Here is a 13,167-nt window from a genome sequence, read left to right as displayed (position 1 = left end):
AGCAGAACTGTTCAATGCCTCCCAATAAATCTAATAAATTGAAGCAGAAGTTCAAAAATTAACAGCCACAATAGTTTATTTACAATTGAACTCTTTATAAGATATTTACAAGACAACCAATTTTACACATCAGAAATGGTATCAAAAGTATGAATTACAACACAGACAACAATATGAAATGGGCATAAAACAAAGCTGAACTGGACAGACAAGCAGTTTCTCTTTTTAATTTATTAACACTAGCTTAAACGTTGTTAAAGAAAGAAACAAAGAACTATGTTTTAGGAGAATTGCAGGGCCGTAGTTGAAGATTGAATTTCACAGTGTTGTATCCCATGTAGGGAAAAAATAAGACTAATTTTCCCCCCACACTCTAACACACTGTAATTTCGCTCTTGGAACTTTGCTAATCTACTCTCCAACCTCCTCAACAAACCTCAACACATCCAAATCAAAGGAGAACTGATCTAGAAGAGGGGACAATAAAATAAGCAGTCCTAGGTATAGGGAGAACCAAGGAAATAGAATCCACTTAAGTCTGGCCACATAGCACCTCATGGATTCCTCTTAGTCTAGCTCAATTTCAGAACCTGGGGAGTTCCCTGGGTAGGGCACAAACATAAAAGGTTAAATTTGCTAACCCATATCCAAATTAGGAATCCGACAAATGCTGAAAATCAGGAAGAAACAGAGGAATCAAGGAACAACGTAAAGAGACACTGATTGGTCTTTTTTCTTCTTGGGCACATTATAAAGGAACATAACATAGATCAGAGTAGGAAAGCCAAACAGCTTGCCATATTAAAATGATGGAGAACAAAGAAAATCTGGCCCAGTTTTTCTAGAAATCTCCTTCCTCCCCTTAAGGTGTGAGATGAGAGCCCCTAGTGGAACAAGTCCTATTTCTCTCTACACTCTTGCTGCAATGAAGTTCACAGCAGGTTCCCTTGTGGAGAGCCCACTCTCCTAAGCAGATGGAGTTACAAATGAAAGCCCATAGCCACACACACACACAGAAGGAGAAATAAAAGCAGCAAGATCATCCAAGAATACTACATGTGCTGCCGGAATAACTCCCTTAAAAGTCAAACCCAGGGAGCACAGATCAACATCTCACAAAAATCTTTAGCAGTGGGAGGCCCCTGAGGAACTTTTCTTTTCTTCCCACAATGGTATCCCCATTCTCTCATGCTCCACTGATGGGCCGGCCACACACCCTACATACCTTGGCTTCTCCTCTAAAAGTGCTAATAATCTGGGGACATATTCTCTTCAAGGATAAAAGCCCCTACCTTCTAGGAGATTAGACCCCTACTTGTTTTCACACAATAGTCATGAAGACTAAAGAAAGGCAATTCCTATATATTTAAGACCAGAGGTCTTGGCTCTATTTTCCTTCCAGATAGTTACAGGGATCTTACACTGAGACCAAAGTGGCCTGGAGTGCTGTCCTGAAATTTTTTAACAAAATGGGGGGAAGGGGGACCAAGATGATACACATACAAATCTATTTTTACAAAGTGAATGGAGAAGCTCATTAGGTACATCTGTTTGTTTCAAGATGTAGACATTTGCCAGCCAAAGGAAGCACATATTTCCACATACCCCCCCACCCTCCCTAAATCTCTATCCCACCACCAAGAGCTCAGCTAAAAGAATAAAGCCCAACTAAGGAATACTTGAGAAGTGATGTGACACAAGGACATCTGTACAGGTTCTGGCATGCCATCCTCAGATGCCAATTGCTTTTGTTTAGAGCCATAACTTGACCAAAACTAACCATCCCCATTCTTTTTTCTGAATATTTTTTTTGAGGGGTGGGGGAAGAAATTCAGTTACCCATTAACTTACAAAATAATCATAGCCAAATATCCCTTCCCACATGGCTGTATCACAGAATAGTTTTAAGAGAACAACTGTTTTTTCAGACGTTAATCTGCCAACTCTTGAATCTCTTTTCTACCCTGTGAAGATGACTTGCTTCATCACTTCACTTTTTATTCCTCATCTGGTCCTTAAGCTCCTGGTGAGGTTGGTTGTTTGTTTTGTTTTCGGGTAAACATCACTATACTCAGAACTATAAGGAAGGGTACACCAGGGCGTGAAGAGTGCCATGCAGGCACAGCTCTAAAGGCAGGGGTTGCTTCATCTTCCACAAGTCGAACGAAAAGAGCCCTTTTGCCCCTTTAACATAGGCAAATGTATAGAAGCAGACCCCTGAGGCTTCTAAATCTGCCATCCTATAGATTTAGCTTGAGAGCTCATATTCCCAAAAAGGGAAAAGAAATCCCAATCATCCTCCATAATTCACAATTAGCCCAATGGAAGAGTTTTTGTGAAATCAGAGTGATGAAAACAAAACCAAGATCAAGGGACTATGGAAGGGCATTATCAGCGAATGATAACATACATGAGGACATAGGTCACATATACAGGTCTCTGCCATTCTCTGGGAATGGCATGCTACAACTATCTGAAGACAGAAGGTTCTTGCCAGCCCAGCTATTTCCTACACGTCCGGTGAGGTGTTTGCTTCTTCTGGATCTCCAACCTGCATCGGCTACGCTCATCCAACCAGGGCAGCTCAAAATTCCTGGCAAAAAAAAGGATAAGGATATCAACTTGCAAGACTAGAAGGGATTCAGTGTGGACATGAGATTAACTCTAAAAAAGAGTTATATGCCCCTTACCACTCCTAATTCTGACTCCCAAGTTCCAAGTTTGGATGGTGTTTCCTGCCTCAAAGCCAGAGAAACAGTTTGCTATTAAAATGACTGAATAATCTACTTCTAACTCAAAAAGCAATCCTCCTAATTATCACTGTCAAAAAACCATGGCTATCCCTAAGCCACCTGTTCTGCCTTAGATCTAGGCTTTCATGAGGTCTAAAAAGGAGGTGGAGTGCAGGCTACCTGACAGGGGAGGGGGGGAAAAAAAAAACCTTTGTACTTACTGCGGAGTTAATTTGGGTAATGGTCGTCCAAATGCTACAACAGGCAAGAAGGGGGTAATCATCAAACTTTCAACTATGGAAGAAAGCCAAATGGGACCTCGTTAGTGACATAGAGGGGAAATGTCTAGCAACTACACCTGCTCCAAAATGCTGTTCGCTCATTCACAGCAAGTTGTACCCTGGAGCCTTGCACCCTTTTCCTTCTTTGAAAACCCTATTCTCTTACATAGACAGAACTTACCGTCATCTGGCTCAGGGAAAAATGAGGTAACCTCAGGCTCAGATTCCTGAATTCCTTTCTTTTTATACATTCTGAGCTGCAGTCGTTGTAAAATTCTTTGTTCCCTGATCCTCTGAATATCCCATCTGGGAAAAACAAACCAGACAAACAAAACAAACAAACAAACAAACAAACCCAATATTACTGAAAACCTGCTCTATAAAAGCAACTAACACAATCCAGACACCGGTGAGACCCGTGCTGACTCTTCTTAATGGGGTGGGCAGGGTGGGGGTGGTAAAGTGAACTGTCTGCCGGTTCAGGAAAGACTTGTGTCGGTCTAGCAGTCCAAATCATGTGTTGGTGTTCCACAGAGAGTGGAACTGAAGAAGGGCGTACACAAAGAAAAAGAAGCCAAACACCTTTACTTACGACAACTACCGCTTCAAACTAAGATACTCAACCAATTGGGATGCCAGTAATTTAAGGGTGTTAAGGGCTCCAGGCCTTTTCACAGCATGGATGAGAGAGGTCAGGGTCCTAGGGCTCAGGTGTTCCAGGACGAGTACCTCTAGCCTCACCTTTTCCTTCTCTTCTCATCCAGCTCCAGTTTTGCATGCCGCTTCGAAAACACACTGTCATCCAGGTTCTGTGTAAAGAACAGCAGCTAATAAAGTATTTATCACCACGTGACACATGGGTATAGCACTCATCTCCAGCTTCCAGGAATGTAAAATCTTTTCCCTGCAGGTCCCACCTGAGTCTGTGAGTTCTAGGGATGTCATGGGAACCTCCTGGTAACAGAATCAACAAAACACATATGCTTCTCCCCACACCCACCCTTTTAGACTGTCCACATTTCAAAATTATTTCCTTAACTTTCCAAGGTGAAAACCACATCAAACTGAAACAACCCTTGAGACTGCCATAAACCCTTCCTACCTCCATACTTTGCAAGAGTCTGTTTTAAGAGTCAAATGAGTTTGGAATATATGATTTTGTTGCTGAGTGGTACATGCTAATTTTTCTACTTAACGTAAAATCTCATTTTGTTTTCAGCACTCCCTAGCTACTTATTTTTGAATAAATCATTTTACCACTCTGAAACTCAGTTTTCTCTTCTATATAAACAAAAGAGTTGGATTAGATATAATCACTCAAGTTCCCTTCTGGCTTTAGAGTTATTTAACCCATCCATCCAGTTACTATAACACATTCAAGTTAAAGCTCCATTTCTACTCTGTCCCTCACTCCCCTCCACTGACAGGTCTTGGGTACCTACCTCCAAAAGGTCTGAAGGATTTGGGTCCCTTAGAGGCTCTACTGAGTGGTCCCTCCAAGAAGGAACTGAAAAAAAAAAAAAGAAAGAAAAAGAAAGGGAGGAGGGGTGGAACCACCTTTAAATCCAAGGTCACACAACCCTCCTACTATTCACTAGGACCAGAGGTCTCTCCCCAGATAAGACCAAGTTACCAAGTGATAGGAATCCATTCTATGGCCTCGCCTGAAGCCATATTCAGTGTCCTTGCTATGGTATAAAAAGAACCTAAAATGCCAGTGCAGCAGTCTGCCAAACACAGGATCACAAAAAACCCTAAGCCAATACCTGACAATTCATATAATGGATGCTATTGCAGTTCCTGAAAAACAACTGAAATTTGTAGTCATTTTGAAGTCTATAGTGTAATCATACACCAAGGAATCTCACTCTCCCACATCCAACTGACAGGGAACGCAGCTCCCACCATCCACCATCCCCCCAACCCCCACCCCAGGCCCAGCCAGCACAATTCCTATTCTACTCACCAGCCAAGACTGAAGTTTCTCCTGCAACACTTGATGGCATCAGACACCCTAAATAATGCAGGAAAGAAGAATCATCTCAGTGTAAAAAGAAAAAAAGCCCATACCCAAAATGGAGGAAAGGATCATCACTGAAGTTCTCACTAGGAAGCCATTTTGGTTTTTTTGAGTTGTTCTTTTGAGAATTTCTCTCTGGGGGAGGGGAAGAGGGAAAAACAGACAAAAGAAAAGAAAATAAGCCCACCACTTTTTTTTTTACACTGAGACGACTTCTTTTCTTCATTATTTAGGGTGGTTTCCCTGCAACAGTTGATGGCCAAGGATATCAAACCTTAAACTCAGAACATGGCAGGTGAGTAAAAGTTGACCCTATTTTTCAAATAAAAGATCAGTGTTCTCAAAACTTACATATGTAGTCTTCTGAAACAGCTCCCTCCTCCCTCCAAACAAACTACCTTGCTGGTCCAGCCTGAACAACATGCACAAAGACTTTGGCTTCCTTAGAACAAGCCATTGAGCTTCCTCTTGAGATAGGGGCATCAAGAATAAGGATTCACACGTTTATTCACAACTCAGGCTCCTCAAAGGGCTGGGATCCCCCCAATCAGACTCTTTCTGTACTGCTATGCCCACAATCTCAGAGGTGTTTGGAATTTTCTGTACTAGGACAGATAGGGTTTTCAAAACAGCCAGTCAAACAGAACAGCTCTGGACCAAGCCATTTCCCAATCCCGGATGGGAAGTTGCTTCACGGTTTCTCTTAAGTTGTTACACAGCATTGCCATGGCAGCAAGAAGGTTAACCATTAAGGATGAACCTGTTCAACTGACTGAACCAACAAAAAACCTGAACCTAGATCAGGATCCTGGTCTATCTCATGTACTCAAGTGTGAGGCCTAATGTATTTTAGATAATTAAGAAGAGTAATCTATCTTCCCCACTTAATTTTGTCACCAGAACAGCCAAACAAAGCCTGGAGAATGCTCTTGTCTTATTGGAATGGATTCCCATCCCCATCCCTGCTAGGGCAAGACCCAGTGGTAGAAACTTGGGGCTGTGGCTCTATTCAAGAAGGCTTTCCCCACCATCACCCCGGAGTACCCACAGTGACTGTCAGACTAACATTACACAATTGAAGGCACATTGCAGTTAACTGGTTGATGTAGGAGATAAGGGAGCATCTCTGTGTGGAAGCCATAAAGAAAAAAAGGGAATGAAGACCAAGGTCCCACACCCCACACCCTCCCCAAGCAGCTCAGATATCCCAAGATAGTCCTTATTGTTTGAAAAATAGTTTGTAGACCATTTTATTTAAATATATGAACAACCAATGGGCTACTGCAATCCAAGTAAACTCTTCACATTTAGAACCTTTGTGAAGTATAGTAAGATAAAGTAAGACTGTTGGTCTTTGGCAGATTCCTCCTGCCCCCCAGACCGGGACATAGAGATACAGATAAATGTTTATATAGTTAAAGAGCGGAGGCCCAGGTGAAATTCCCCACCCCAAGCTGGCTCCCCAACCCAAAAATTACCATTGGCCCCTGAGAACACCCAAAGACCACCCTCCCAGGTTTCACACAATATCAATTGCAGGAACAGTCGTGCATGGCAAAGTATAAGTTCTATGCATTTCACAGCACAGAAAACCCTTCTTTCAGAGGGCATGCAAGTTGCCGGAGATTACACCCCCAAGTCTGGTGCTCTTGTGATGAGCAACTTACTGGCAAACACATCTCCCAGTGTTGTAAGCAGGCAAATACATTGAGCACATTTTGCTGTAATTCCATCTATTTGCAATGCCTGCACAGTGTCTGTCTCTGGCTGTTAACTTACTCATTCTTGACAGAACTCTGCTTTATTGATTGCACTTTTTTAAAAATGCCAAAGGCATTTTCACACTTGTTAGCTTGACCGCCACCACTAGGGTATAAGAGCAAGTGTTCTCTATGCCTTACTTGCTACAGTCTCCTCCTTCTTTGGAGAGGATTCCCGTAATGGTAACGGTGATGGGGGAGGCTGGTGCCAACGACACAAATACATTTCTGTGGTGGAAAGGTACGGCAAATCTTCTATCTCACTTGAGAAGGCTTTCTCCTTGGGATGGGTGCTGGGTCCCTTCTGGGGAGTGGAGAGTCTTGGCGGGGTGTCCACTGAAGACCGGGGCTTTTCTGGAGTTTCTTGGCTCCTCAATTCACGTTTACAAACAGTTTCAGATAAGGAACCACAGGGTTCCTCTTTAATGGGAGAGTGCTTAGGAGTTTTTGTTTTGACTTTTGAAAATTCAGGAGCCAGCTTTTTAACAGGAATCTTTCTTTCTGTACTTCCAAATGGGGATTTCCTATTAGATAGGGAAGAAAACATTATAAAATGTATTGATTCTTGAATAAAATCTGAATTGATTACATTTTGGGGCAAGAGAACAAACTAGTTCAGGTATCTAAATATCTAAACATCTGGTTCAGTTGGCAACCATGAGCAGGAACAGCCTCATGCTTACCACTATATATGACAGGCCCTCAGTAAGTCTTTATTGAACAACTGAGTTTCCATAAACCTCTAATAGTATCTTATTGCCTACTAAACTTAAAAAGAGTCTTATTTTATTCAAGACCCTTTCGCTAACATCAGGTGCCACTACTCTGTGACTTATTTCGAAAATTCCTGTTGGGGCGCCTGGGTGGCCCAGTCGGTTGAGCATCCGACTTTGGCTCAGGTCATGATCTCACAGTTTGTGGTTTTGAGCCCCGCATCGGGCTCTGTGCTGACAGCTTAGAGCCTGGAGCCTGCTTCAAATTCTGTCTCCCTCTCTCTCTGCTCCTCCCCTGCTCATGCTCTGTCTCTCTCTCCTTCAAAAATAAATAAAAACATTAAAAAAAAAATTTTTTTTTTAAAGAAAATTCCTGTCAACCAGAGACCGGTCTCTTATTTTTTCCATCAATTCTATACCATGTTAATTACAATCTGTTTCGTTTTTCTTGCTATCTACCAGCTTTCTTTCTCCCACCAATCTCCTCCCCCAAATCCCCATTCCTAGAATGCCGTCTCGTTTCCTGCTTACCAACCTAAATTCTATACTTCTTTTTCAAGATCCATCTCGCCCTAAAAGTTTCGCTATTTTACCTTAGAATAATCTTTAATGTCTCCGAATCTCACAAAACTTACTTTGTATCACTGTTGTCTACCTTCACATTTTATTGCAGCTGAATTCCAAGTTTGCCAAATTTATGCCACCTTTACAGCTAGACTGACTAATCTCTTTGGGTCCAAGGACAGTTAGATCTTACTTTTTTGTCCACCAGTGTACCTAACACAATGAAGGAATGATTTAACACTTCCTAACTTGATGTCAACTGCTATAGTTTTCTTTAAGAAACTCAGCTGCCACATTTGTTGCCCATTCTCTTTGTGATATACTCTGCATTCGGTAATTACTACTGTGACCACAATGTTCCTAAAAGATTTTTATAGCCTACAAGAATGTTTCAAGATAGTTTCTCAGCATGGAAGACTTCTTAATTCAGGATATGGCTGCATTAAAACTAATTCCTAAATCTCAATCCCCTACTCTCAGTCACTGGAAACAAGTGTCCTCATCATGTCCAGACAGTGTAACAAAGTTATCAGCACACCTTTTGTGTCCCTTTCCACTCCGCCCACAAGAGAAAGGCTTGGGAGGCAGAGTCTGGGATGTCTCGGAAAGCTCCGGCTGGCACTCCAGTTTAATTTTCTCGGATAGCTCCGTTTCCTCTCTCTCTTCAGTTTCATAGCCCTGAAACAGCTTGTGCCTTTCTTTCTCGTTATCCTTCTTTACCAGCTGCATCCGCCTTTCCATACGTTCAATCCGAGCAAGGAGCTAAAAGAGAGAGTGCCAAAATGCAGACTTAACACACAAAAAATTACACCCAGGTACTTAGCACCGTTTAGGCATCAGTATGGTCTTCTGCCTTTTTCCATGGACCATAGCAATTTAACTTATTTTTAATAGGCAGACATTAACTGGAAAAGTTTTCCTTAAACACAGTAGAGAAGAAAAGGTACTCTGCTTAATTTTAGGGCTAACCTAGTTGAGGAGAGGCATGGGGGAATTTGTAGTTCATTCTTTTGAAAGAAGATCCTCTTTTCTGGGAGGGGCCACAACATGGCATGGTCTCTGCTACTGCTAACCATGTGGCTCCAAGTCAGTTTGGGAGTTTCCAGAATTAACCCAATGCTCTTTTAGGAGGCCCTAAGTTTCTCCAAATCCTATCCTCTCTCCTTTCACTCCAAAATGCTATACACAAGGGCAGAGTCCAAAGAATATATTGAGAAGGAATTAAAAGCTCACAGTCCCAGTGCCATGAGGGATTTGAAAGTGGTGTACAGGGCATTTACACAATGAATACTCAATTTGGAAGAATTATAATAGAAACAGTGCCCATAATCCCGTCGATCAGAAATATGCTTATTTCTTTACATTTGAGATACCAGAAAAAAATCTACCTATTTATCTAAATATTAACTAAAACAAAGTCTTTTAACTCTAATTAAAGAGAGAACTACATAATCAAACAGAAAATAGAAGTCTATTACCATTGGAAACTTCATATTAAAATGTTCTGAGAAAAGGTGCCAACTATGCTCTTTAAACACTATAGTAAGAATTTTATTTGGGTAGACAGCGATATTAATGTTGTCTTCATTATATCTACTTAGCTGCAGAGATTTTAGTAGAGGCCAAACAACAACTGGAATAAGAGAAACAAGCTTAAGCAATGCTAAGACTGCAATACACAACAGAAACAGTGAATGCCAAGTTCAGACTGATACTCTATCCTTAACTCACCCCACTTTTACTGCCTAGGAAAGTCTGCAAAGGGGCCATTACCTCAGGAACTGAGCATAAACCTCCACAATCAGCAGGGGGGCTCCCCCCCCGCCCCCGCCCCAGTCAGCCATACTCTCATTTCATCTCCTTCTGTTCTGATTCCCGGCCTTAACATTACTCAACCACGGTTTGTGGGTGACATTTCCTTGATTTCTTCTTCTTCACTGGTCCTTCTCTTCGCCCCACTCACCCCCCCCCCATGTAAGGATATGATGTGTTGTAATTACAGTACCATCGCACCCCTAGACTGCAGTACAGTAGCTAAGCAGGGCCACCTCCATGTTGAGTAACTTCCACAAATCAACACTATGAGATATTTTAATGAGACCTGCCCCAGCTCCCATTCCACCTTGCAGAATGCATTCTCCAATAAAACAGCCCCTGCTTGATGCGATTCATTTGTAAAGCAAACAAAATGAATAGCCCTCTGCTCCCTTGCTCAGCCCTTGGCGCACACAACGCCAGAGAGAGAGAGAGAGAGAGAGAGAGACAGAGACAGAGACAGAGACAGAGACAGAGAGAGACAGACTGCTGCAGCCTGAACACAACAATTGTAGAAACCATGTTTATTTTTAGGCAGCTGTAAGGTATGCTAGCACAGTAATACCCCCCCACACACACACAGTTTTCCTGATATCTGAAAGAATTTGTTTTAATGCATAGGGAGCTCTTGACTACTGCTGCAGTGAAAACAAGCCTATATAGTCGTGCTCTTCAGAAGTACAAAGAAATAATAAATTACTGCCCTACTATCTTAAGATTCTAAAATAGGGATTTTTTTTTAGAGGGGGTCTACTTTATACATTTAATAAACTTACTTTCCCCTGATGCCTTAAAATCTACCGGCCTCTAAACACAATGCTTATACAAGGGAGCTAGTCAGTGGGTCATGTTTTATAACTCAGATTCCCATTAAAAACTGTCTGAAATCAAAGGCGGTCAGTCTCTTCATATCATTGAAGAAAACTAAAATAGGATTCCACTGTGAAATCACCTCTGCCTCTCTGCCAGTGAAAAGGCCTACTGCCCTCCTGTCAGAAGATGCTCCAGCAGTGCAACAGCTGCTATGTCCCTCTCCTCTCAAAATGCATCTCTAAAGCAAAAGCTCCTTCAATTAACCCCTTCCATAAAGCCACCACATATGCATTCCCACCTTTGCATTTTCAACCCCTCACAAATCAGATCTTTTCCCACTCTAAACGTCTTTCCCACAAGTCTGGGGCTGTCATTTTAAATTAACCCTTTGGCACCTGAAACTTCCCCTCCCCCTCCCCCTGGGAGGTTGCCCTTTAACCCGTCCCTCCGACCCAACGTGTCTGTGAGCTTGGCTCCCAGGGACTCGACACTTAAGCTACTCCTTTGCTGGTGGCCAGCCTCCTTACCCCTAACCAAGGGATACCTTAACCTCCTACAGCCCCCTTCCCCCGAGCATGCGCACAACTCGCTCTTCATCCTGAACGCCGATTAACCCCTCCCGTACCGTGTCTCTCTCTGACTTCAGCTCCTCGATCTCCTTTTCCTTGGCCTGCAGCTGCTGCTGCTGCTGTTCGATGAGGTCCAATTGCAGCAGAAGGATCTGTTTGAGGCAGGCGGCCTGACTGGAGGCTCCCGAGCCGCCGCCACCCCCGAGAGGGCTCTTCCTCATACTCTTCCATCTGCCCTCGCTAGCCGCCAGGGTCCCGGCGGTGGCGGTGGGCGCGAGGGGTGGCGGCCCCGGCAGAGGTAGTGGTGGGGGTCCCGCCGGGTCCGAGGCGGTGGCAGCTGGGGGAGCCGCCCCACCCTTGTCCCCAGCCCAGGGCGTAGGCTCTTTGGCCGCCGCCACGAGAGAGCCCGTCTGAATGGGCAGCACCGCCTGATACTTGGGTCGGGGGCTGCAGCCGGCTCCCGCGGCCGCTGGCTCCCCCCCAATGCCGGCTTGTTTGGTGGCCGGGGGCGGACAGGGCAAGGGCACCGAGCCGCCCCAGCTCTCTTCCTGCTGCCCAGGGGCCGCCCCGGCCGGGAGTAACAAGCCCCGGCCCTTGCCGCCGCAGCCGGCCGGGGAGGGCGCGGGGCTCCCGCCCTGGGAGGAGGCCAGCGGGGGCCCCGGCTCCTTGAGCTTACGGTGCCGGGGGAGGAAGTGGGCTTCGGCCGCCCCGGGCTCGTCCTCGGGCCCGCCCAGCGCCGCAGCCCGCTCGTAGTCCAGTCGCTGCTCAGGGTTGCCGCCGGCAGGGGCCGCGGCCGCCTTGAACACTGCGGATCTCATGGTCATAGTGGTCCGGAGCAGCGTCGGGGACCGAGACGGAGGAGGGGGTGGGGAAGGGGCGAGGTGTGGGGGGTCGAGGACGGAGGAGGGGGAGGGGAGTTTGGCGGGCTCGCCTCAGCAGCGCGGCAGCAGGCCTCGGCTAGCGCGGCTCCTCCGGGGCCCGGGCGCCATCCCGCCGGCGTGTGGAGAAGTGGAGGCCGCGGCTGAGGCCCGCCGCCGGCCCATGGGGGCCTCGCCGCCGCCTCTGCTGCCGCCGCCGCCGCCTTCGCCTCAGAGGCAGGAGCTCGCACCCAGCCGCCCCCGAGCTCATCCCCGGAGCTCGCTTCGGCCCCCCCTGGCCCGGCCGGGCCCGCCTCGTCTCCCCACCCCACACCCCCCCTTCCCCGCCCCGGCCCCCCGCCCCGGAGCTCGCCTCAGCCGCCCCGAGCCTCCATTTTCCCCCCGCTCCTCCTCAGGAGGGGGTGGGAGGGATGGGTCCGCCCAAAGCCCTCCTACTGCGGGAGGGGGGGTCTGTCGCCTCCCCCGGGGGTCTCCGCGGCTCGGGGTCCCCCTCCCCCACAGTCACCCCCGGCGCCTCAGCGTTTCCCTTTAAAAAAACGGAGCCGCTCGCAGCCGCCACCGCCGCAGCCGCCGCCGACCGGAGGGCGCATGCGCCAGGCGGGGAGCGGGCGGGAGCGAACCGGGAGCTAGAGGAGGGAGGCGGGCCGCGCTATTGTGAAAGGGGCCGCCGCTGCCTCGAGGGGGGCGGGGAGGGGGCCGCGGAGGCCCTGGGCGCTGGGGGCCGGCGAGGGGAGGCCAGGGATGAGGGGCGAGGACCCAGGAGCCCGCGGAGGAGCGAGGCGAAGGTGGGCTGCGGAGGGAGGGGGTTACTCGGGGGAGGGTCGGGGGAGGGAAGAAAAGGCGAGGGCGGCTTTGGGAAGATGGGGAATGCGGAGGTTCCCCGGGAAAAGGGAACGCGAGAGAATGGAGCGGAGAGGAGGGCAGGGGGCTTCAGGAGCAGACGCGCCCTTCGAGGCAGTGTACGGAGCGCTCCACGTACCCGGCCTGCGCTGGGCGGCCCCTTCCCCGGGCACCTTGGCAGC

At 46.9% G+C, this 13,167-nt stretch overlaps 1 protein-coding gene across 2 annotated transcripts; it reads right to left on the bottom strand.

The window, feature by feature from the left end:
• Positions 1 to 53: 53 nt before the first annotated feature.
• Positions 54 to 12,701, bottom strand: MSL1 (MSL complex subunit 1). Of its 2 annotated transcripts, XM_030294882.1 has the most exons (9): positions 11,324 to 12,700; positions 8,609 to 8,832; positions 6,935 to 7,317; positions 4,980 to 5,027; positions 4,456 to 4,520; positions 3,755 to 3,822; positions 3,195 to 3,319; positions 2,954 to 3,026; positions 54 to 2,593 (listed from the first exon to the last, which is right to left on the bottom strand). In XM_030294882.1, the coding sequence occupies exons 1-9, from the start codon at positions 12,089 to 12,091 to the stop codon at positions 2,503 to 2,505; spliced, it is 1,845 nt and encodes a 614-aa protein (XP_030150742.1). In that variant the 5' UTR covers positions 12,092 to 12,700; the 3' UTR covers positions 54 to 2,502. The 2 variants fall into 2 exon arrangements, with proteins under 2 accessions (XP_030150742.1, XP_030150743.1); XM_030294883.1 differs by lacking the exon at positions 4,980 to 5,027 and having other exon boundaries at positions 11,324 to 12,701.
• Positions 12,702 to 13,167: the final 466 nt, after the last annotated feature.

The sequence above is a fragment of the Lynx canadensis genome, chromosome E1, assembly GCF_007474595.2.
Source record: "Lynx canadensis isolate LIC74 chromosome E1, mLynCan4.pri.v2, whole genome shotgun sequence".
NCBI lineage: Eukaryota > Metazoa > Chordata > Mammalia > Carnivora > Felidae > Lynx > Lynx canadensis.
Note: the sequence above shows the minus strand (reverse complement) of the source record. Positions and strands in the feature narration are given on the sequence as shown.

Bases quoted from the DNA above. Each gene is read 5' to 3' on its own strand.
- MSL1 (XM_030294882.1), bottom strand. From the start codon at position 12,091: ATGACCATGAGATCCGCAGTGTTCAAGGCGGCCGCGGCCCCTGCCGGC. The intron at 3,823-4,455 runs GTAGGTACCCAA...TTCTTTACACAG, and splicing joins ATCCTTCAGACCTTTTGGAG to AACCTGGATGACAGTGTGTT. The intron at 2,594-2,953 runs GTAAGTACAAAG...TTTTTTTGCCAG, and splicing joins TTACCCAAATTAACTCCGCA to GAATTTTGAGCTGCCCTGGT.